We start from the raw sequence: 24,825 nt of genomic DNA, 5'->3' as shown, positions 1-24,825 counted from the left end.
CCCCTTCCTCTGCCATGACGAGATCTTGTAGGGTCCTTCCCAGCTGAGGCCAAGCTTTCCTTGTGAAGGATCTTTAGTTGCCTCCATTACCTTCCGTAGCACAAGATCTCCAATCTGAAAGTCTCTGTGTCTGACATTGGAGTTGTAGTATTTTGTCGTGAGGTTCTGGTATCGCGCTAACCTCTGCTCTGCTGTAGCCCGGGCTTCATCCACCAGGTCTAGCTAAAGCCGCATGGCCTCTTCATTCTTATCCTCGTTGTAGTTCTCCACTCGATAGCTCGTAAGCCCTACTTCTGCTGGAATGATAGCCTCGCTTCCGTATGCTAGTCTAAATGGTGTTTCCCCAGTGGGTGTTCTTGCCGTAGTACGATATGCCCATAAGACACTTGGTAGCTCGTCAGGCCAGATGCCTTTTGCCCCATCAAGCTGGGTCTTGATGATTTTGAGTAAGGACCGGTTTGTGACTTCGACTTGCCCGTTGGCCTGTGGGTGTGCGGGTGACGAGTAGTGATTCCTAATACCTAGTTCCAAACAGAAGTCTTTGAACGCATTGTTGTCGAACTGTTTTCCGTTGTCGGAGATGAGTACTCTGGGTATCCTGAACCTGCATATGATATTCCTCCATACAAAACTTCAGATGTTCCTCTCCGTGATAGTTTCCAAGGCTTCCGCCTCCATCCACTTAGTGAAATAGTCGATCCTAATTACCAGAAATTTTAGCTGCCTTGCTGCCGTCAGGAAGGGGCCCATGATGTCTAGTCCCCATTGGGCGAATGGCCAAGGGGCCGTCATGGGTGTCAGCTCTTTGGTTGGTCACCTGATCAGGTTACTGAACCTTTGACATTTGTCGCAAGTCATGACGTAGGCTTGTGCGTCCTTTTGCATTGTAGGCCAATAGTACCCTGCTTGGATCAATTTGTGTGCTAAGGATTGTGCCCCTGAATGGTTTCCACAGATACCCTCATGGACTTCTCTCATTATGTAGTCTGCTTCCTCGTGGCCCAAACACCTTAGGTATGGTCGTGAAAATTCCCTTTTGTATAAGACATCATTGATCATTATAAGCTGCGAGGCTTGGACTTTCAGTTTCCTGGCTGCATCTCTTCCTTCTAGTAACGTGCCCGTCTTCAGGTATGCTATTAATGGCGTAGTCTAATTGTTTTCGAAATTCACCTTTTGCACTTTTGTTTCGTCGTCAATAATTGAGGAATTTTGGATAAACAACAATACCTGATCGGAGACTATCATAAACTCTGCGAAGGCTGCTTTTGCCAAACGGTCGGCACATTCGTTCTCTTCCCTTGGGATTTGGACGAATGTAACTTTGAGGCTGCCGATCTGATTCTTGACTTCTTCCAGGTATTTCTTCATCCTTTCACTTCTGCACTCATAAATGCCACTAATCTGACTGGTTATTACCTGAGAATCGCAATGTACGACCATGTCCTTGGCACCTGCTGCCTTTACGAGGTCTAATCCCGCCACCAATGCTACATATTCGGCCTCATTGTTGGTCGTTGGGAAATCTAGCCGAATCATGCACTCGATTTTATCTCCGTCAGGGGCTTGAATTACCACACCAGCACCTCCAGCTTGCCTGTTTGAAGATCCGTCCGTGTGGATGCTCCATTGTCTGAGGGCGTCTGCCCCTTTGTCTTCTGTTTGAGTGTCCTCGACAATGAAGTTTGCCACTGCTTGCCCCTTTATTGCAGTTCGCTGTCGATAATGTATGTCAAACTCGCTCAGCTCTATTGCCCATAGAGCCATTCGTCCTGCAGCTTCAAGGCTGCTCATTGCTCTTTTTAGGGGTTGATCCATCAAGACTATGATGGTATGGGCCTGGAAATACGGTTTGAGTTTTCGTGCTGCAGTTACCAGCGTGAAGGTGAGCTTCTCCATCTGAGGGTACCTTTCTTCTGCCCCCCGGAATCCCCTACTTATGAAATAGACGGGTCGCTGAGTTCCTTCCTTTTCTCTTACTAAGGCCGCGCTTACCGTTGCCCGTGAAACCGCTAGGTACAAATAGAGTTCTTCCCCTGGTTTGGACGGGCTGAGCAATGGTGGAGAGGCGAGGTATTTTTTCAGGTCTTCAAATGCCTGCTGACACTCATCCGTCCACTCGAATGATTTCCTCAAGGTGCGGAAGAATGGTAGACATTTGTCCATTGCTTTAGAGACGAATCTGTTCAAGGCCGCAATTTTGCCATTCAAGCTTTGCACATCTTTTACCGTCCTTGGCGGCTCTAGCTTTATGATAGCCTGTATCTTTTCTAGGTTGATCTCTATACCTCTTTGGGATACCATAAATCCCAAGAATTTCCCTGTCGTTACTCCGAACACGCACTTGCTTGGATTCAGCTTCATGTTGTATGATCGAAGGGTGTCGAACATCTCCTAGAGGTCATTCAGGTGGTCATTTTCGCGCAAGCTCTTGACCAACATGTCATCAACATAGACTTGTACGTTCCTCCCAATCTGGTGTGCGAACATTTTGTTCATTAGTCTCTGGTATGTCGCCCCCACGTTCTTGAGTCCGAATGGCATCACCTTATAGCAAAAAAGTTCTTGGCTGGTGACGAATGACATTTTCTCTTTATCAGCTTCCTTCATCTTGATCTGATTGCAGCCTGAAAATGCATCCATAAAACTTAAGAGCTGGTGTCTGGCTGTTGAGTCGATTAGAGCATCTATCCACGGGAGGGGGTAATTGTCCTTTGGGCATGCCTTGTTGAGGTCTGTGAAATCGACGCACATTCACCACTTCCCGTTAGCCTTCTTGATCATGACTATATTCGCCAACCATTCTGGGTAATATACTTCCCGAATGAAATCCGCCTCAAGTAGTTTCCTAACCTCTTCCGCTATCGCTCGGTCTCATTCCGGAGCGAACGCTCGCTTTTTCTGCCGGATGGGTGGGGATGCAGGGTTCACGTTAAGCTTGTGAATCATGACAGAGTGATCAATTCCGGGCATGTCCTCGTGGCTCCATGCGAATACGTCTTGGTTCCTCCTGAGGAATGCCGTGAGGGCTTAATGCACTGGCTGGCTAGCTAATGTCCCTATCCTAGTCGTTTGCTCAGGCTTTGATTCATCGAGTATTATCTCTTCCAGCTCTTCAACCGGTTCTGCTACGGTCCACTGTTCTTCTATACACATGGTTTGCTGGTGATCTTCCATTTCTAGCATGGCAATGTAGCATTCTCGGGCGGCCACTTGGTTTCCTTGCAACTCCCCAATCCCATAATCCGTAGGGAACTTGATCATTAGGTGGTACGTCGATGTTGCTGCTTTCCACGAGTTAAGTGTGGGTCGTTCGAGAATATCATTGTAAGCAGACGAGCAGTCCACCACAAGGAATGTTACGTCCCTAGTGATTTCTCGTGGATAATCGCCCACCGTTACCGAAAGTGTGATTGAGCCTAATGGGAATACCCTTGTTCCTCTAAAACCGACAAGTGGAGCATTCGTTGGTATCAATCGCGTTTTGTCAATCCTCATTTGCTGGAACGCTGGATAGTATAGGATATCTGCCGAGCTGTCGTTGTCGACCAATACTCGGTGAACATTATACTCCCCGATATGTACGCTGACAACTAGTGCGTCGTCGTGTGGGTGGTGGATTCTTCTTACGTCTTCCTCAGAAAATCCAATGATGGGGTTTTCCCTCCATGCTATCTTAGGTGCAGAGCCTGTTAGCTAGACGTTCTGGACCATCCTAAGGTACGTCTTTCGAGCTTTTTTGGAGGAGCCAGTAGTTGCGGTCCCCTCCACAATCATCCTTATGTCTCCGATAGGGGGTCTAGGACGCTCATTATCCCGTCGGGGGGCCTGCTCTTGGTGATTAGGATCCACTCTCTCTTTGTTGACGAATTTCTGCAATTTTCCTTGTCTGATGAGGGCCTCAATCTGCTGCTTTAAGTCATAGCAATCGGCCGTGTCATGACTGTGATCTCGGTGGAAACGACAGTACTTGTCTCGTGGTCGTTTGCTTGGATCGCTTTTCAGTTTCCCTGGAAACGTCAGTGCCCCCTCGTCCTTGATCTGCATCAGGACTTGGTCTATTGGGGCATTCAGTGGTGTGAAGCTTGTGAACCTTCCTCCTAGGGGTTTAGGACGCCTTTCGTCCCTTCTGTCTCTTGTCCTTGGTCTTTTTTGCTACCGTGTGTCCCCCTGTCGCTCTCTCTTCCTGGGTTTTTCCTCCTAGGCTAGTAGCGCGTCTTCTGCGTTCATGTACTTAGTGGCCCTGTAGAGTACCTCTGACATGGTCTTGGGGTCGTTTTTGTATAGTGAGAACAAAAACTTACCCTTTCGCAACCCGTTTGTGAAGGCTGCGACTAGTATTTTGTCATCGGCTTCATTGATCGAAAACGCTTCCTTATTGAAGCAGGTTATGTAGGATCTCAACGTCTCGTCCTTTCTCTGTCTAATGCTCATTAAGCATGCAATGGATTTCTTGTACTTATGTCCCCCTATAAAGTGTGAGGTGAACTGAGCGCTCAACTCTTTGAAAGTGCTGATGGAGTTCGGCGTCAACCAACTGAACCATATTCTCGCGGGACCTTTCAGCGTTGTAGGGAAGGCCCTGTACATGATTTCGTCCGGTACCCCTTGTAGATGCATCAAGGTCTTGAAGGTCTCCAGGTGATCTAGGGGATCCTTGACCCTGTCGTAACTCTCTATCTGTGGCATCCAGAACTTATGCAGTAGGGGAAAGGAATTGACGGGGGCGGTGAATGGAGAGTCGGTTCGGTTCACTAGTTCGTCAAGATCGCTGGACTCTCGTCCCTTGAAGGCGTTCATCATGACCTCCATCTGTTCCTTCATCGCTTGCATCTCTGCGAAAATAGGAGGTGGAGTTGTGTCCATGAGGGATGAGAGGCTCGCGTTTTGCCGCTCTGGCCTACTTGGGGCATTGCTGCCTTCAGGCCCTTCTCGATCTCTTTGCATGGCGCTGGTACCTTCCTGGTCCTTCCTCTAGTTGTTGGGTGCTGTGTTTTTCTGATGCAGCTGTTCTTCTAAGTCGTGGTTTTGTTTGGTGAGACGTTCCACGGCCGCGGTGAGAGTTCGAACTTGTCTCTCGAGGGCGGTTGTGGGTGGTTGCTCTCCTTGGATGTCGTTGGTGGTTACCATCGAGCGAGTGAGCACCATGCAACCCTCCTGTCTCAGGGATGAAGCAACGTTCGATCACTTCTTCTTTCCCACAGATGACGCCAATTGATGAAGTCTGAAAAACCACCAATGAATTACACGTCGCTCACACTCTTAAAAAATCACCTGCACAGCACGAAAGAGAAAAACCTACAGAGAGCACCGGTGTGGTGCCGGCCAAATACCCTCCGAATGTCAAGTTAGAATCTTTTACAACTCCAAAGTGCTAGAGATGGTCAATTATGCGTACCTTGATTTGTGAGGGTATTAGGACTTTTATAATAGTCAAAAGTTGACCTCTTTTACTTGGAGTAGAAGTCTTTTCCTTGTAGAAATCATCTTTAAGAGTCCAAAACGTGGTGGACAAGTCTTTTCCTTATAGAGAAGATCTTGTACGTAATCTCTAGAATCCCTCTTGCATTAGGATTTTGTTTAAGATTTTATGATAATGGGCCGCAAGTATTCCTATCAAGAGGTCCTAGCCAGCCCATGGCCAATCAGTTCGTCTATTGTTCATCCGTCCACTTCGGATCCGTCCTCACCAGGTCTTGCACATAACAGGCTCGTCTACTTTTCAGCCCATAAACAATAAACAACCCGGTCCGTTATACTAGGTTTCGTAGCCGTACATTTTTTCCCTTTCACTACCTTTGAATGTATTTGCTGAGAGTGACCAGCAATGGTTGACAGTGTCCCTATACGTTGAATCATTTGCTGTTTAATTCTGGTGCCAACATTTTACTTAATTATTAGTAGTTAAAAAAAAAAAATGATGAGTAATCCATGATCCCCTTTGGCCTTGGTAATCCCCAGATGCTGAAGAACACCACCATTATTGGTAGGTTCTTTTGGAAAATGAGAATCCGTGAGTGATGATTAAGTGATTAAAGGCTCATTTGTTGGCCGGTTGGCCCCCCATATATTCTAATCTATTTATGATTTTTCAAACACAATTAACTTTAGCTTCTATATGAGCAGGGATAAGCCCAATGAGACGAATACCAATGAGAGTCATGACTCATGGCTTCTTGGCCGTAATGCCTTTTCTTCTTTTCTCTTTCAAAATTATTATTTTTAAATAAACATATTTGAGACAAAATTTAGGTATAATTTCTTAGGTATCTTACTTTAGATCTTAGAATTGAATTTAACTACATGATTGTATTAGACAATACAAAAAAAGAAAAAGAAAAAAAGATTGTGTTATCTTTTCCAAAGATAAATAAATTCAACAATATAATTTCTTAGTCAATGCAATAACATGGTGGAATTTAATTAGGAAAGTAAGGTATTATACCTAAATTTTATTTATAACTAAGTTTTTCTTGTATAGTTATTAATATTTGAAGTTTGGTCTATTTAAGAATTCAACTGGTCTAAAGAGGATAAGAAAAATAATGGTCGGCTAACCTATAACTTGTGATCCCTCCTCCCCTAAAAGAAAAACATTTTAAAATAATTTATTTGTAAAAATTGTGTATGTGTGTGTTGGTATGGATTAACAAATCAATAACATTTATAGAATGATTGTATTTGTGCTTACTCTTCTTGTTTATATTACACCTACAAGATAAGTGTTATTAGTCATAAATATTGTCAAAGCTAAATTTCATAATAAAAAGGAAGATTTTTTTTTAAAATTATTTGATTTTGTACTTGAAAGAGAAATTGTTGCGAAATTTAGTATATACTTAATCATAAATTATTTTCGGGATTTAAAAGAATGGTGAAATATATTTTGATAAATAAATGATTGGGAATGTATTGAGAAACAATTGTTTTGTGTCTTTTCTTTAGTTTTTATATATATATATATATATATTTTTTTTTTTTTAACACCAAATGGATGCTTACAATATATTTTTTTTTGAATTTTAATATAATTTTCGTTCTTAAATTCTATTTTTGGTTCATGCTACAATTTCTCAAGAAGAGAGAAATGGGAGGAAAATGTCAACCAAAACATACCCAAGGGCTAGGGCCTAGGGGTAATGAAATAGAAATGAAAAGCAGATGAAACAGTTTGGTGAACATGAAGCAAAATGTAATAAACGCATCTCGAATGCATATTTCCTATTGCTTTTGTCCTGTCTAATACGATCTTTTCAGATTGACCCAGTGTCGTATCCACAACTTTTCCAAGGAAATTAGGAAACTAATAATGCATGTATGGGTAGATTAGATAAAGAATTAACGGAGCAAGACAAATAGAAAAGTTAAGGATTTATCATTTTCCTCCATCTGACAATTATTATTATTATCATTAGATTTTTTTTTTTGGTAAACATCATTAGATGTTATTATGTTGTTTCTACAGAGAGATCCCACTGTTGTACTACTCTAGAATTGCTCATGTTTCTTTTTTTCTTTTCTTTTTTTATAGGAAATTAGGAATTGCATATGTTTCTGTACAGCTTTTAATAAATGTTAGTTATTTTAAAATATTTTTTAGTAAGATAATATTAAAAGATCAACTAATTATAATTAAAATGATTTAAGTTGTGTTGTATTTTTTTTTTAAAATCATAATTAAAATAATTTTTGTTTATTAAATATATAATATGATAATTAGCTTCTGAGCACACACATGAGTGCGTGATCAAAAGCTCTTTTATTTTTCGTTTTTGGTAAAAGTTAATAATTTGCATTTATTATAATTTAGAAATTTTTTATTTTTATTTTTCAAAACAATAAAAATGATAAATTTTAGAGATAAGCAGTAACTGTAATTTTTTTTTGAACGTGAAAGAAAAAAAATTTAAATTTTAGAAGTTCTTTTTTTGAATTCAAAATGAAATTTATTATTTGACATTTATGACTCTATTTCTAAATGAAGTTACCCTTCATTAATAAGGATATTTTTGAACCACATAAAAATTTAGTTGAAAGAGAGGAATCTACCACTGCACCAAGGATGTGCGATGGTCACTTCACAAGTATAAGCGCTTGTGGGGTGTGGGGGATATGGGCTAGGGTTCAAGTCTCCAAGAGAGAGTTTCACACACATTTACACTTAAATTGAGTTAGAGTAGAATTTATATCTTGTATAAAAAAAAATAAAAAAGAAGAAAGAGAGGAATCCTCTTATACATAGTATAGATAAGATCTAATCATTCAAAAATTATGAATAAAAAATTCAAGATTCTAATAAAATGAATTGTAGCATTTTTTTTTCTTTCCAAATATAAGTATGCTGCCTATATTATTAAAACTTGAATTTTAAGGTAATCTTTTGACTATTTATCATTTTTATTGTTTTTTTAGGACTTATATCTCTAATTCTAATGTTTATTTCATTTGTATTTTTAGTTCAAAATTAAAGAGTTTGTCCCAAATAGAATAATTATTCATAATTTTCAACCTAAAAAATTAATAAAATAAAAATAGAAATTTAAGCCCAAAACTAAAAAGGCACCCCACCAAAAAATCAATTTAAGGCCCAATTAGGCCAAAATGGACTAAGTGGACCAAAGTGTACAAAATGAACCAAAATGTTAAGCTTATATGGTTCAAAAAAGTATAGCAACAATAAATACTATACTTTAACTTTTGAATATTAATCATATTTATTGTTTTTTTATGGCTTATATCTCAAATTTCTAATGTATATTTTTGTTTGTATTTTTTAGCCCAAAATTAAAGAGTTTGGCTCAAATAGAATAAAATTTCATACTTTTCAACTTAAAATTTAAGAAAAAAGAAAAAGAAAATTTGAGTCTAGAACTAAAAAGACAACTCATAAAAAAAAAAAAAAATCAATTTAAGGCATAATTAGTCCAAAATGGAATAAAATGAATTGAATTGGACCGAATGGACTTGAGTAGACTGAATGGACAAAAAGTAGACTGAAAATGACCGAATCGGCTTAAGTGGATCGAAGTAAACTAAAATACTATGCTGATATGGCTCAGCAATAATAAATATTACACTTTAACTTTTATATATTATACGTAATAAAATTTGTATTAAATACAATATCACAAAAAAATAACTAGGAATTTGTTTATTATATTTTTGATGTGAAACTAATCAGTCATGTTACTTTGTAAGTTTTTTAGTTAGTAAACCATATCGTTAAAATGTTCTTTTTTATATTTAAATAAAAACATTCATAAGATGCATTATTTAAAAGATCTCATTATTTGACTAATATTAATTTAAAAATTCTTAAATAACTTAATGTAGTAATAGATTTGGACAAAATAATTAAATTAACTCATTTAGTTATTTACTAAAAAATTATTTACTAATAGATCTTACAATTAAAATTGACAAAAGTGAATTAAAATGCTATGTTGATGGAACTTAACAGAAGCATAGTAATAATAAATGTTACGTTTAAACTTTTAGATATCATATAAATATAGATTAGTTTAAGTAGTCGATTATGAGTAGTAAAAATGAAATTGTTGAATCAATATGACAATAGCTGTCCACCATTTGCCATTGAAGCAAATTGTGACCAAAATGTGGTAAGAGCTGTGCCCATTGAAGAAGTGTTATACAATTAGTAACATTCTTTATATATTTATTTTTTCTTACTAGACAATTAGTAATATTTAGAATCTGTTTGGATACTGCTTATTTTGCTGAAATTGAAAACTTATTGTTGAAAATACTGTGGTAAAGGTAAAAATTAGTTGAAATAGTACAATGTGACACATAAATAATACCAAAAAATGCAGTAAAGCCCATGAATAATAGCAAAATAAGCTAAATAGTGAAATAATTTATAATTTTCACTGCTTCACAAACGCACACTCAATCTACCAAGCTAGGAAATTTTACTAACCTCATCAAAACTCAAAAGATATACGTTATCTTAATTGGTAATTTTTTTTTAATCGCTAAATAAGATATTTAGGGTTCGATCATTGTTTACACAATCAATTGACGTCTTAACTTGATGATAAAGAGCAATTATCATGGAGTAAGCGTCATATGTTTAAACTTTGAAATACTATATTATCAAAAAAAAAAAAAAAAAAAAAAAAAAAAAGAAACTCAAAAGTGAAAAGACACAAAGCAGTAAAACCAAAAATTTTCCAAATGAACCAACATAGCAACATCAAGGAGGAAGATTAAAAACAACTTTAATTCCAGCAAATGAAAGCCTAGTCAACAAGGCAGTCTTCTTATGAAATATTGTCTATAAAGTCATAAAAGTTCCCTAATTTTCCAGGGAAGAGGTTCCATTTATTAACCTGCTATTTGACTATTAGATATAGTGGAGCCCATTGGGCCAGACACGTTATAAAGCTCAAACCTGTACCTTCAGGGCAAGCAATCCTAGTCCTACAAGGACTTGATTAGGATTAAGCTAGGCTCTTCCCCCCCCCCCCCCCCCCCCTCTCTCTCTCTCTCTCTCTCTCTCCCTTCCTCTCTCTCTCTCTCTCTCTCTCTATATATATATATATGTATATATATGCTCCAATATGTAAATTTTGTACATTGAAATCAATTCAACTTTAATCAATTTTCAAATTGACAAACTGTTGCTTACTGAATCCATGAACCCAAGAGTACACAGAAGTTTGGAAAATTTTGTTCTATATACCACATCCCCACTAGCAGGCCAATGCCCTAGCATGTCACCCCAGCCATAGAAACTATTGCCTTCTACAAGGAAAAGGCAAGACCATGAGGCACCAAGGCATCTAAAGGGCTTGCACATTGTTGCAAATCGAAAACTGTGTTATATTTAAAATTAATAATAAAAAATTTATGATGTCTATAAAGATAATAAAGATGCCATCCACGCGCACGAAAGAACTTTTCTCTGGTTTTTCTCTAGTTTGCAAAAATAGCTCAGAAATTAATTATCTGTCTCTAACAGCCAGTGCTGTCCTTTTGCAAATGGGGCAGGAATTCTTCTGCACTAGCCACTGTTTAATACAGGCATGGTGAAAGTCATGCCCACAATCCAGCTTCCCAAGGCCATCTCCATGAACATATTCCTCCTGCAAAGCGATTCCAAAAGTGGAAGACAGATCAAATTAAATAGCGAAAACAAGAAACAATAAGGCAGAATGAAAAGTTGCAGGTAAGAATCAATTCAGTAATCTAACAAGGACTAAGCAGGCTACAGTAAAAACAGGCAAAAACAAAACCATGATCTCCATCCCATTTTGATGGTTATCTATTTCATTTTGGGATGTCCCAAAATATAGTTCTCTTTGAAAAGTCAATGAATACAATACCAATAATTTTCCTACTTACTCTTTACTTAAAATGTTGATTCCTTCTTCTACTAAAGTTTGAGGATAATTTTGGAAACTTGTATCTTTATATTTAAAATAACAACGTAATAAATGATGTTCCTTTAAAAGTTTGGATTTTCTAAACATGACCAACAAAATGACGGATGAGATTTTATTTCATACACCTCTATCACTTTAATGCGGTCCCATGTGAAGGACCCACGAGTGGGCTCTAACTTTATATGAGAAGAAGGTATGCGCATCAGGTGCACTAAATTATTTCACAGAATAGAGGTAGTATCAATATCAAAATTAAATCGCAAGAATTACTTCATGAACCACATTGTCTTCTAGTATTCTTCTTTCTAACTACCACTGGAGGGGAGGACAAAAGAGTGGCACTAACCTGACAGATGCAGCATGATTCATTCTCCACTGGAGACCCTAATGCGATGGGCTCATATTTTTGCCACCTCAAATTTGCTAAAATAGCTTCATCACTAAGTCCAGTGCAAACATTCCCAATTTGCTCTTCCAAGCCCAGTAATTCCTAAGCCAAAAATTGTTATTTCAAGCTGTCTTCTATAATGAACGGCCAGAAGATGGAAAGTAAAATAATTTATTTTTCAAAAAATGCTAAGCTTGTAAGGTACCAATTTTTTTAAGTGTTACCTCATAAGACATGTTATCTACATCAAGACGCATGTCCTCATGCATATCATCCTCCTCGTGTACAGCATATAAAACTGAATGGTTAATAACCAGAACATTCTGGAAAATCACCATCAGGTATCAGAACTTGATGAAATCAAAACAGACCGGAACTATTTTGGTAATGGAAACCCATTCTTGCAACAACTAATAATTATTTTGAGGAAGTGTACAAATATGACATGTTGATAACATCCCTATCAATTTTCTGCTCATACCACCACTAATGATTCTAGCATTTATAACATGAAGAAAAATAATACGATGTTTAGCATTATTGAAGCAATATGGAACTTGATAGCAACATGTAAAGAGATAGCTAATACCTACCCGAAATCGGAAGGTAACACCCCTACGAACAAGTGCCAAGGCATTTAGAACCTGTTACGTAAAAAATAGAGGAACTCAAACATCTGATTAAGTGATAATACACTAATACTGAAAAGGAAAACCAGTTGATGGTGTATAAACTGTTTGCTTATGCTTATTGGGTACAAGATATTTGTTTTCTTTTTCTGGCCAGATATTTACATACTTAAAACTATGTAGGTGTAAGCACAAATAAAATTACTATAACAGCAAGAAGATTGCAAATGGGAAGTGTAATGACTGTTAAAGGAAATCTCTTCAAAGGTTGAACGTGATAAAACCAGCTATCCATTCCTTACATTATAAATACCAATCTGCAATTAGAATTCAGAATAAACTGCAAAGCCAGTCTTCCATTGACAAAATTCTGTTGAGTTGGTAATAAAATTCTGTTTCTAATTTATTCTGAAGGAGAAGGAAAATTTTGGATATTGGGCTTATCCCTGCTCATATAGAAGCTAAAGTTGATTGTGTTTGAAAAATCACAAATAGATTGAATTATATGTGGGGCCAATGAATGAACCTTTAATCACTTAACCATCATTAACAGATTCTCATTTTTCAAAAGAACCTACCAATAATGGTGGTGTTCAGCATCTGGGGATTACCAAGGCCAAAGGGGATCATGGATAACTCATCATAATTTTTTTTAATTTTTTAATTTTTAATTTTTAACTATTAATAATTAAGTAAAACGTTGACACCAGAACTAAACAGCAAATGTTTCAAGGTATAGAGACACTGTCAACCATTGCAAGTCACTCGCAGAAAATACATTCAAAGGTAGAAGGTACCCTATTTCTTAGCAATGTCTGAGGTCATAAAGCTCCCCATATGTAACCATTAACCAGCACACGTTGGGCTGAGAACAGGAGCAAGTATATCTATAGGCAGTCTATAAAGGGATGTAAAGAAAGCAAGAAAAAATTCCAGAAAGACAAAACAATCCCAATTCTTGGACAAAGGCTTTGCCTTCTATTTGGCTTTATAATTATGCCAAAAAATACCCGCTAGAGTGCAGCCTAGTGGTGGGAGGCTTGGGATGAGCTATAGACCCAAACATTCCAAGTTCGACTCTCCATTAGGAATTCCCTTGGATTACTTGATACACGGTTTTAGTGTGTGGGGTCGTGTATCCGTGGTTTACTCCCCAAGGATGGGTCTAACGAGCCCTACCTTGGCAAGGTTCCACATCATAAAAAAGTGGCTTAAAAAAAAAAAGGAAAATTAAAAATTAAACAATATTTAAAGTTTTCCTTATAATAGGATGTGCCAACCAAGAAAATATTTGCCATAGATGCTCCGAATATTCTCTAGGCACATAAGGAAGGTTGCTTGGATAGCTAGGGTTTCCTGCCTCCTATAAAAGGTCATATTCCCTTCTATCTTGAAGGTGTGGAGGAATGTGTAGTTTTCATCACAAAAGTTCTTTTGTAGACTCTTAAAGAAGTGAGCCTCCTCCCCATTGGCAGCAGACATCTACCAAGCCTTTGACTTCAGATTCATATGGAGTTACATCATTCTTTATTTGGAGAAGATCATGGTAAGACTCCACTCTTTTTCTGCCAATTTTTCCATTTCTTCTTCTGATTTGTTTTAGATCCATTTTCTCTCTACTTTCCAACCTTTGAAATCCACCAATAGCCCTATATCAGAGCACCTTCTCAACAGCCTTTGTAACTAGATAGTATCTGTCCCCCTTTCAAAGGAGGGCCTTGGTTCAACACAATATCGTGTTGACTTGTGGTATTAGGAGTTTTCTATATTGAAAGGAGGGTGATTCTTCCTTTCCCATCTATATTATATTTTCAAGTTTTTAAAAGATTAAAAAAAAAAAAAGAAGTCCCTTTCTTGTGCAAAGTTTGTGCTCCAATAGAAATTATACCATAAACCTGGTGTGCTACATCTCCTTGTCATATAAATGTAGTCCAATGTGCAGTTGGGTCTGCCTTCATGTGAAAGGAAGGTGTAGTATGCCAGGTGCACTGGATAATTTCACGTGTGTTTTGCAACCTCCCAACACAAGAAAGAAATTAGATTTGGGTTGGCTTCACCCAATTCTGCATTATCTACTAATCAATATCTTTACAATGAGATCTCATCTATATGATTTCCAGAAAAATTATTAAATAGCTGCAACTTTTTGAAAAATTTTAAGTTCTACTATATGTGTATGTATGTATTGAGCATACCTCAGCTGCCAGTCTACCACTGCTTTGAGAGGCACTGATGGACTGTAATGCAGGGGGATTTTCAGGATGACCACTAGCTTGTCTCCCAAGTCTTGCTGCTATCAGTTCTGACCTCAGACGTATTTGAGGAGGTCTCACATTACCAGCTCTTGTTGAAAGCTCCATTCCCCTCAATGCCGGAGAAGTCCCTAAATTTAGCGGGTAGTAACCACCCTGCCCACTAAATTCAGCCATGTTGGGTTCAGGAACCCTGGTAGGAGCAACTGTGAAAGGAGCGACTGAAAGAGTTCCATTTCTAGAACCATTAGCAATGGTTCTAGGAAAGTTTGGATTCCTATTGACAATGTTAAAATATCCGGGATTCTGTCCCACATTTCCCCTTTCAGTTTCAGCAGTAGGTAGGGTGGTCCATGGAATGTTCATTGAGTTCATTTCTTGCTGCAAAGTGTCACCACCATTGACAGCATGAACAGAAGGCATGGATCCCACACCATGTCTTAACCACATCAAATCACTCCATGGGGAAGGCTGAAGATGTTGCAACACACTAGGAACATGCGCAGAAGGGTGCACTGGATAAGTTGCATTAACTTGTGATGTTGCTGCTGAGCCTGAGTTTGTAGTTCGATCAAATGGAAAAAACATGTATGGCTGAGCAGATGAATGCAAATGAGAATTTATTGGGGTCCCACTCACCACCATATTAGGTGGTACAAAATCTTGTATATTTGCACCTCTCCTCAGACGGATATTTCTCTGGGAAACTTGTGCTTGTCCTGCCCCACTTGAAGTTCGGTGTGCACCAGAAAATGCTCCCGTTAGGCCAATGTCAAGTCTATTCTCCAAATGTTCTGTTTGACTTATATTTGGAGGAATAATCAAAGGAGTTGATATATTCAAGCTGCTCGGAACAGCTAGCCATTCATTATTTCCAGAACCTTGTGCAGTGCTTGAACTTTCACCCAAAGACAGTAGTCCAGGAGCATCTTGAGGTGCTCTTCTTTTGCAGGGTAGCCGCCTACCTTCTAATGACAGACTCTCTCTGCCTTCATTTTCTTCCAACATATGTCTTGCAAGTCCAGAAGATATAATGTGTGGGATAGAAGAATTGCTGGAATGTGGATTCTGATCAGCTTCTAGTCCATCAGGTTTAAATAGGTGCAGGCTTAAACCTTCCCCCATATTCTGGTTGACATCTCTGTTATTGCTCTCATTAAAGGCATTCAAGTCTAAGTTCCAAGGGAGAGCACCAGAATTGGCCCCTTGCATAATTGATAGCCTATTTGTGACCTGATCATTATTTGGGATTATATTTGCAACCTCTTGAAAAGGAGCAACATTAAGCTCAGAATGCCTTCCTTGAAACCTTTGACCAGTTTGATCAGAGGCACTAGCAGAAGAAAGCCATCCATGTCTGCCAAGCAACTCCTGAGCACTGCTCTGGTATTGGGTGTTCAAACTGGAACTAGATTGGCCCACATGGCCTATAACAGTATGCCCATCACGAACTGAAGCATCAGTTGCAAACACATTATTCTGAAGAAACCCAAGATTGTTGACATCCGGCCCGTGGTCAACGTAAAACATTTGAGGAAATGAGTTGGAGGTGCTTCCTTGACCATTCATCTTGGCCTACAATAGTCACTTCAGAGGTCAACAGATTGCTAGAGGGAGTCTAAACGGAAAGTCTTCTCCACAGGCCTGAAATCACAGCACCTGGAATAGAGTTAGATCTGGATATTAATTTTTTGATAATTCGATAGTTGCAATGGGGGAGGGGTTTGAATTATGGACATTTCTGTTGGAAACACTAGGAGGTGCTAGATCTGGAATAATTCAAATCTACTAGTCACATATCTACAAAGCTACACAAATGAAAAGATTTACAATTTGAGACATCAAGAGCATAACTTTCTGCAACTGAATCACATTTACAAAACTGGAGAGAGAGAGAGAGAGTTTTCTTAGAAAAGTCAAGAGAGTATCAACTTTCAATTTCTTATCATAGAACTTTCAGGATTTTCCAGATGCATATATTTTAAATTTTATCTTACTAAGTTTTTTTCCCTTTTTATTTTTGTATCTTGTTTCTCTAGTCATTCATCAAGATATCCCTCCAATCCACATCCCAACTAAATTCAGTTACCAACATATTGTCTCTTCATTTTCTATAATATACTCTCAAAACATCTGGAAGTTGCTGACAATAAATCTGTTTTCCTCTATCTCATTAATATTTGAAAGTCAAAGAAACCTCCAAAGCACATCTCTGCTTCAGCTATTCATCTCCTCATTTTCTTAGTCTCTACCCAACGAGAATTTTAACAAAACACTGGAAAGGGATCTCTGTAAAGTAACTATCTATCTTCAATTCATTATTCTCATCAGCAGCCCACCTTGATTCATGTTCCTACTAACGTAGCATTGTCTTGAGTCTTTTTGGTCCAAGTTATAGTGAGAACTTTGATGTCACTGCTACAAGACCTCATCTTGAATAGACTAACTACAAGATAACCTCCCTAGAAACCAGTGATAACAAGCCTAAGTAACCGACAGATATTTCACCAAACTACCTCCTTATAACTTGTTCTGTTTGGGTAAGTTTTATAGATGATTTATTCTCTATAAACAGTCCAAACTCTAATTTTCTCACACATAGGCACATTAACCATGTATACCCTTCCAAGCAAGTAGCTTTAAAAAAATCTTAAATTTCTAATAAATTTACTTGACTAACCAAACAAACTGGTTTTTGGCAAACATTCACCCTAATAAAAATGAAATGGTATCTAGGTTGAGAATATGACTACTCAATAATTTCACAGCCCTTTCCATAACTTCTTCAATTTCACCAAAATGTGATGAATTGCCAAGTTTCCTGTAAGTTATCATCTTCCTACCATTTTTCCAAATGAAATGGTATCTGTGTTGAAAGTACTAATGAGTTGAAATGGCAGGTATCCCACAAGTTATTGTCTTCAACAATTTTATCAAAGTGGATTAAAAAAAAAACACCCTACTTAAGTACGTTCCTTCCCTTACTCAGTTTCTAACATCCTCCAAATGTTTCAATTGAAGCCTAGGATGTTAATCTGCAGGTAAAAGTGTAAAAATAATTTATCAAATGATGAGTTAAAGAAAAGATGGAATGCCATTTATTGACCTTCAAACTGGTTTTATTCAAGCCGATCAGTAACAAATACAGAAATACATAAATCTCCTAGACTAACAAATTGCTTTAGCAGAATAGGTCGAAGGGTCTTAATAGGTAATTATAATTTATAAATTAATTGATGATGTTATATCATCCAAAATGAATCATGAAGAATTCTCATTGGTCCAACGATCTAGCCATAAAACCCTAACAGCAGTGCAGATATCAGCAAGAATACATGCTTTACAGTTGCTAAATAGCTGCTATACTATGAGACTACTCGAGGAGGGAAAAATACTTAAAATAGAGTTTTTGTGAAGGAAAGAGCAAGGAAAAAGAAGATTGAAGAACAAACCCTCTCCAATCAATATTGTCAACAATAAAGAATGAGTTGATCTACTGAATAGGCCATATGAAACATATAATTAAAAAAGGAAACACTAAATTGAGATCAAGTTGAGTTTCAATAACCATTGGAGCATATGAATTCGAAGCCTTAGATCACAAATGTCACCTAAATTAAAATTTTCAAAAAAAGTTTCAAGCTTCTAGATTTTCACTATAATAAATTAAATTGAATAATTATTTCCTATTTCATTAGTCATTACAAACAAAAAGTTTCAATCTTCAAGATTTGTACCACAAAAATTAAATTGATCATGAAAAATTAATTTAACATTAAAACAACTTGCAAAAACCTTCTCAAAGAACTACGTTTCATCCCAAAATCAACATATAAAAATAGTTCCTCTCTCTCTCTCTCTCTCTCTCTCTCTCACACACACACACACACACACATCAATTGATTTTAAACAGACCATAAATGATAAATCAAATTGAATAAAATTAAGTCCCCACTTCAAAAACACACACCTTGGAAAAAAGAAAAAGAAATCATTAGATAAACAGGCACTAGATTATCATTCACTAATCTCACATATGACCACTATAAAGAAGAGGGTTTATAGCTATTATACCCAGTATAGCTGAGAGTAGGTGGACACAGGAAATGAAGCTTAGGCCACAACCCACCACTAGTTTCTTCTTCTTCTTCTTCTCCTTTTCTCTCTATCTCTCACTTTCACTGTCACCCTTTTGCCTTTGTGTGAACAAACTGAAGGGAAAGGGAGCAGCTTTATAGATTGGATTGGGGGGTGGGACAGTGGTAAGAATTAGAGTGTATCTAAGGAGGATAATAATGTGGAAATAGTGAAATTATCAAAGGAGCATGGTATGGAATCATTATTGCATTTTTCAAAAACAGACAATTTTGGTGGTAAGGTGGCATTTGTGGCTGCTAACCAATTGTTTGCAGTTTCAGTTTTGAGACCTCACTCACTAAGCCTCGTGTCACTTTGCTGCATGTCTCTCATTCTCTCTCTCTCTCTCTCTGAAAATACATGGAAAGTGGAAACAGCTCAGGTCTCCACCAAGTGTCCGTTCTATACTCTTCTTGAACGCTTTGTTTTCTTTCTCTCTCCTATGGATTTTGATTTTTTCCCTCCTCATGTCTATCTGGGTTGGATTCAAAGTCCCAACTTGCCTTGATAGAAAAGCTTCACGAGCCTCTCTCTCTCTCTCTTCACATGTTTAATCCAATTATGACCCTTTTTTTGGATTTATTTTTGCTCACTTTTTTTTTTCCTTTTTTTTTAATTGACCCTGGATTTTTTTAATTTTTTTTGTTAAACCAAAAATTTAACATAATTGTTTCTCCAAATTTTTTTTTTAACATAATATATAATTACAAAAGTTTTTTTTTAGATAAATTACAAAAGCTAGTATTATTTATTCATTAATCTTAATTAATTGGATTTTAATTTTAATTATATTTTTTTCTGACAATAATAAATTTTACCCATTAGACTAATTAGAATCAACAATTTAAAGTTTAAGTTAATGATCGTTATATGATATTTTAGATACTATAGATAAAATTACTTCTATTTAGTTATTCAATAGTGATAGTTTTTTTTAGTAGTAGTTTATTATAAAACAATTAAAAAGACGTTATTCTGTTAATTTCATTAACAGTTAATAATTAATAATTTTGAACTCCTAAATTAAGCTAGACTTCCTTAATAATTAAAATTTTACAAAAAAAAAAAAATGCTTACAATTTACACACTTTAATGGCAATGGAATCTTCAAAATCAAGGAATGTGAGATTTATTTATATTTAAGCACAATAATTAAAGCAACAAAAAAAAAAAAAGGTTCATAGCCAATTATTTAAATTTTTGAATAGGACAATTATGTAAATTTGGTTCCATGACAAATATTATTGTTATCATTCTTTAAAAAATAATACAAATCATCTATTTCACTTTATACTTTACCAATTACAATTTAACACGTAGTTTTTTTTTTTTTAATACTTAACTTTAGTTATTTTATATATATAAAAAAAAGGATCAAATGAATATTTGATAAGTTATGATTGGTAAAGTATAAAGTGAAATACAAAAATAATGAGGAAGGATTTGAGTATTAATGATAAAGAAATAACAATTGACCACCAAGCACCTTTGATGCGGTGGTCACTCCACAAATATAAATGCTTGTGGGATATGGAGGCAAGGATCGAGATTCAAGTTTCTAAGAGAGAGTTTCACACACATATACACTTAGATTAGGCTAGAGTAGAAATTCTATCTTGTATAATAATAATAATAATAATAATAATGACAGCAATAATAATCAGTTACAATATGTGACTGTCTTCTTTTAATTTCTTACCATCTTTATCCAACCAAAATGCATTAAAGTCAAACTATTCAAATACTAATATAAATATTGATGATCTTACCATCTTAAAAAAGGTGCAAATTTATGGAATAGATACACTTTCAAGGGTTCAATAAATAGCAATAAATACAGTTCATAATGATCTTCTAGTTGTATAAATTAAAGGATTTTGTTAATGAATACTTGAGAGTAATTGTTAAAATACATTCAATTTTTTATTAAATAATTTTTTATACATTTTTTCTTAAAAATAACATCAAATTTTACACATAAATGATATATCTCCCAAAAAAAAAAAAACACACGCACACACACACAACTAAAATGAATTGTGCGTGTAAGGTCATATATCATTAACAAGTGTATTTTCTTTTTTGGTAAAAGTTATGTTGACAAAGGTCTCTTTGTTGCTCTAGACCCTTCAAAATGAATCATTTTGCATGGACTTTCCAATTATCTATCACCAGGGACGAACCTAGGTGGGGCCCAAGGGAGTTGGGCCCCACTAGGTCCAAACATTTTTTTTGTTAGTTTTTATATATTTCATTTTTGTAATTGGACTCCCTTTCCAAAACTTAACAATAAAAACATTCACAATGACGATTGTATTTTAGCAAAAAAAAAAAAAAAAAAAAACTATTTTACCACCAACAGACCAAAAAATCATGTGTTATTGTAGAAGTTAAAACTAAATTTTTGTAACAACAGTAAATTGGTATAAATACCAGTTGACTATAACAAATTGTTAAAAATAAAATAAAATATTTTATTAAGATTATATCTTTTCCTTCAATTAAAAACTTAAATTTTCTTGCTTCTTTTATTATTTTAATGAGTTGTTTATATTATTTTAAATGAAGTGATAAAAAAAAATAGAACATTTGATATTAGGTATATTATAAAGTGAAGTGATAAAATAGATAAAGTAACTTTTTGAGGTGCTAAAAGCTAAAATTTTTAGCACTACCACTGTAATGCTCTAACTTAAAAAAAAAAAAAAAAAATCCTAGCCAAACTTAGTATTAAAATATATATATATATATATATATCATTTTGTTTTTGTTTTTATTGGCAAATGATTTCATCTTAATGTATTTAGAAATAAAAAATTTGAGTATATATAATTTTTAATATTATATGAATATTAATTTGATATTTTTTTTTTTTTTTTACTCCACCCCTGCGAGCTTAAAATCTTAGGTTGTCCTTATTTATGACACGTGCAATTTTGAGACCATTTGACCAATATTTGGATGAAGTCAAAATGAAGTTAAATTTCTGATTAATTTTGTGAATTTTTTTTTTTGTTTTCGTGATATCACTCGATTTATATTCAGTTTTCTGATCAATCACTCTTTGAAAGGAATTGAAATTTCTTAGCATTGGTGTAAAAATTGTTTCAATTAGACGGTGGGATTTTTTGGTCAAAGCAGGTCAAACCTTGTAGTTTGCTATAAAACTCCCTGGTTCATCGCAGTTTAATCGATTTTGACCAATTTGAGGTGTTCAGAGGGATTCGTGGTCCAAATTATTATTTTTATATTAAAATTAGGGTTTCATTGGTTTTCATATCTAGGTAGTAAAACACTTGTAGGAGGGCAAAACAGGGTAGCGACACTTGTTGTAAGCAAGCAGTTAATTTAATATATATTATATATATATTCACACTAAAAATAATTTGTTTTATCTATACTACTATTTAAGGAGGTTCCCTGTTTGGATTTCTCATTTTTTAGTTCAAAAATGGTCCTACACCCATATGTTTAAGTAGAGACAAAACTAAAGGATAATCCAGTAAAAATGCAACTCTAACTCTCACTAATATATTGCCCAAAATACCTCATCATACCTACTTACAAGTTTTCAACTAACGGGAATAAATATGTAAATTAAAAGTCCTACACTTTAAGACTCACAAACTCACTTACGCTGCCATTTCTATCTACTTTCTATCTTTTATTCTTCTTCAGATTGAAGACATTTAATTTAGCTCTACATCCTCCTTTATTTTTTTGAGATTGAAGATATTTACTGTCAGAGGCTCCAACAAATTTTTAGGCTCTATCTTTTCACGGTAACTTATCATTGTGGTTGACTTCGAGATTTTAAATAGGAGGGTTTGTGCTTGAATTGGCTGCTTGAAAAAGAATATTGGTAAACTCCTTTTTTGAGTTTTTATTTATTTATTATTTTAAATTTATGGTATTTTTATTAAGGGAATTAAGTTACTTGGATGAGAATTAAGATTGATTGGTTTTGCATTTATGTGTGTACGTATTGGATAAGATTCGATTCAACAAGACTCTCTCTCTATTCATGCCTAAGGAGAAGTTTGAACTTTGTGTTGAAATAGTTGGCATGAATTTTAATTTAAGGTTGGATTGTAGCATTTCCTTAATGAACTAAACTACTATAGGGATTGTTGAGGGAACTTAGCAACTCATGGGTCTAGTCTACACTACTAAACCAAACCCATTTTAGTGTGTATTGTGTTGAGGTTGGCTATGAATTCTATTTGGTTCAGGAAGCCTCGTAGGATTCGGAGTGGTGAGAAAATGAGATTGTAAAGATTAGACATTCTTATATATAGGTGTCTCAACTGGTTGGATTGGGTAAAAAAAAAATTCAACCCAACCCAATCCATCACATAACCCAACCCAACCCACATGGGTTGGGTTGGGTTGGTTGAACGCATGGGTTGGGCAATTTTTTTTTTTTATTACTATTATTATTAAATTGAGCAGGAAAAAATATATCACACTTGCCACCTAAGCTGATAAACAAAATATACATTAATATATAAACAATATTCCAACTCAATTGTAAACAAAATATGTCTAAATATCTAACTAAGTTGATAAACAAAATATAAATTAACTAGTATCCTAATTCACTTATAAACAAAATATATTTAACTGAGTTCATAAACAAAATATATAATATATATATTATATGATAGTAGGAACCGAAGTGCCCTACAGCTGGTTTTTTTTTTTTTTAATTATTAAATATATATGAAATATGGGTGGGTCAGGTTGGGTTTGGTGGGTTTGTAATTTTATGACCAAAACCCAACCTGACCCAATGTAAATAAAAAAAAAAAAAAAAATTGTAACCCAACCCAACCCACTAAGCCTTAAAAACCGACCCAACCCAGCGGATCGGGTCGAGTTTGGCGGGTCGGTGGGTTTTTACACACCCCTACTTATATAAACTCGAGTAGTATGTCTATATGTGTTTTTTGGTAAAACAGAGAATTCAATTAAAACTAATAAAGCTTAACAAGAGTCTCAGGGCAGTGCCAATTAAGATACAATCCTGATAAATCAAAATCAACAAAAGACTGAATGTGTTTTTTGCTGCATGCTTATTGTAACCATGTATGGCAGGTTGTTCATTCCTCATGAAAGTTTTGGTGAGGCTGAGGCATGAGGTTGACTGGGCAAAAATGGGAAAATAACCCCTTTTTAAATTATTATGTAGCAAAATACTATATTATATTGTTATGAATTTGGAACTCGACATCAACATGGCAAAATAATGCATTTTTTAAATTATGTAGCAAAATACTACTGTTTTGAATTTGAAATGTCGAGTCTCACGTAGAATTCGACATTAGCAATGTTGAGTTCTATGCATATTTTGCCACTTAAATTTTTTTTGAAAATTTTGCAATGTCAAGTTCCATTTTAAAATATGTATAAAATTTAACATTTTAATGTCGAGTTCCAAAAGAATGGTATTTTGTTAGATAATTTAAAAATGGGTTGTTTGGCTACATTTTCCTTGATTAACTGTAAAAGATTAAAGATGTGTTTTTTTTTTTTTTTGGGATGAAAAATGATGTGGTTTTTTGTACATTAGTTTTACCTGTCTACAGAGAACGAGGAAACTGAATGTTTTCCAACTGCTGTTCTATTCTTTGTTAGAAACAGAATCACTGAAACCCTATGGCTCCCATCACAATCAAGAAACCTGATAAACTTCCTTTGCCAATTGAAGTCACAATAACCAACGAAACGAACAAAACCCAACTACCAAATGATCACAAAGAAAAAGATTGAGCAACGAAAATTAGATTAGTTTGTTAGCATGTTTTTATGTCCTGGGGTAGGATAGTAATTGTTTTAAGTATTTAATAAAATATGGATTAATTGGAGTATATTTTAGTTTTGTTAGACCCAATAGTAAATAGTGATTACCACATATTGTTAATATTAGGTATTTTTTAGTGCATCTTATTGTTAATGGTATTATTATTAATGGTATGGATTTAATATTGTGTAATTTATTTATTTATTTA

General features: G+C 35.5%; 3 protein-coding genes across 4 annotated transcripts; all 3 read right to left on the bottom strand.

Annotated features, from left to right (window-relative positions):
- Window positions 1-222: 222 nt before the first annotated feature.
- Window positions 223-978, bottom strand: LOC136063636 (uncharacterized). Its single transcript, XM_065764283.1, has 2 exons — window positions 818-978; window positions 223-604 (listed from the first exon to the last, which is right to left on the bottom strand). Exons 1-2 carry the CDS (start codon window positions 976-978, stop codon window positions 223-225), a joined length of 543 nt encoding a protein of 180 aa, XP_065620355.1.
- Window positions 979-3,696: 2,718 nt separating this feature from the next.
- On the bottom strand, window positions 3,697-4,947 carry LOC136063635 (uncharacterized). The gene is made up of 2 exons (XM_065764282.1): window positions 4,255-4,947; window positions 3,697-4,041 (listed from the first exon to the last, which is right to left on the bottom strand). The coding sequence occupies exons 1-2, from the start codon at window positions 4,945-4,947 to the stop codon at window positions 3,697-3,699; spliced, it is 1,038 nt and encodes a 345-aa protein (XP_065620354.1).
- Window positions 4,948-10,599: 5,652 nt separating this feature from the next.
- LOC111988812 (probable E3 ubiquitin-protein ligase HIP1) lies at window positions 10,600-19,350 on the bottom strand. 2 transcript variants are annotated; one of them, XM_024020608.2, is made up of 6 exons: window positions 18,752-19,350; window positions 14,621-16,336; window positions 12,390-12,440; window positions 12,021-12,119; window positions 11,755-11,898; window positions 10,600-11,108 (listed from the first exon to the last, which is right to left on the bottom strand). In XM_024020608.2, the coding sequence occupies exons 2-6, from the start codon at window positions 16,244-16,246 to the stop codon at window positions 10,968-10,970; spliced, it is 2,061 nt and encodes a 686-aa protein (XP_023876376.1). In that variant the 5' UTR covers window positions 16,247-16,336; window positions 18,752-19,350; the 3' UTR covers window positions 10,600-10,967. The 2 variants fall into 2 exon arrangements, with proteins under 2 accessions (XP_023876376.1, XP_065620364.1); XM_065764292.1 differs by having other exon boundaries at window positions 14,621-16,321.
- Between the last annotated feature and the right edge of the window lie 5,475 nt (window positions 19,351-24,825).

This window comes from Quercus suber, unplaced genomic scaffold (assembly GCF_002906115.3).
Source record: "Quercus suber isolate HL8 unplaced genomic scaffold, Cork oak 2.0 scaffold_549, whole genome shotgun sequence".
Classification (NCBI taxonomy): Eukaryota; Viridiplantae; Streptophyta; class Magnoliopsida; order Fagales; family Fagaceae; genus Quercus; species Quercus suber.
Note: the sequence above shows the minus strand (reverse complement) of the source record. Positions and strands in the feature narration are given on the sequence as shown.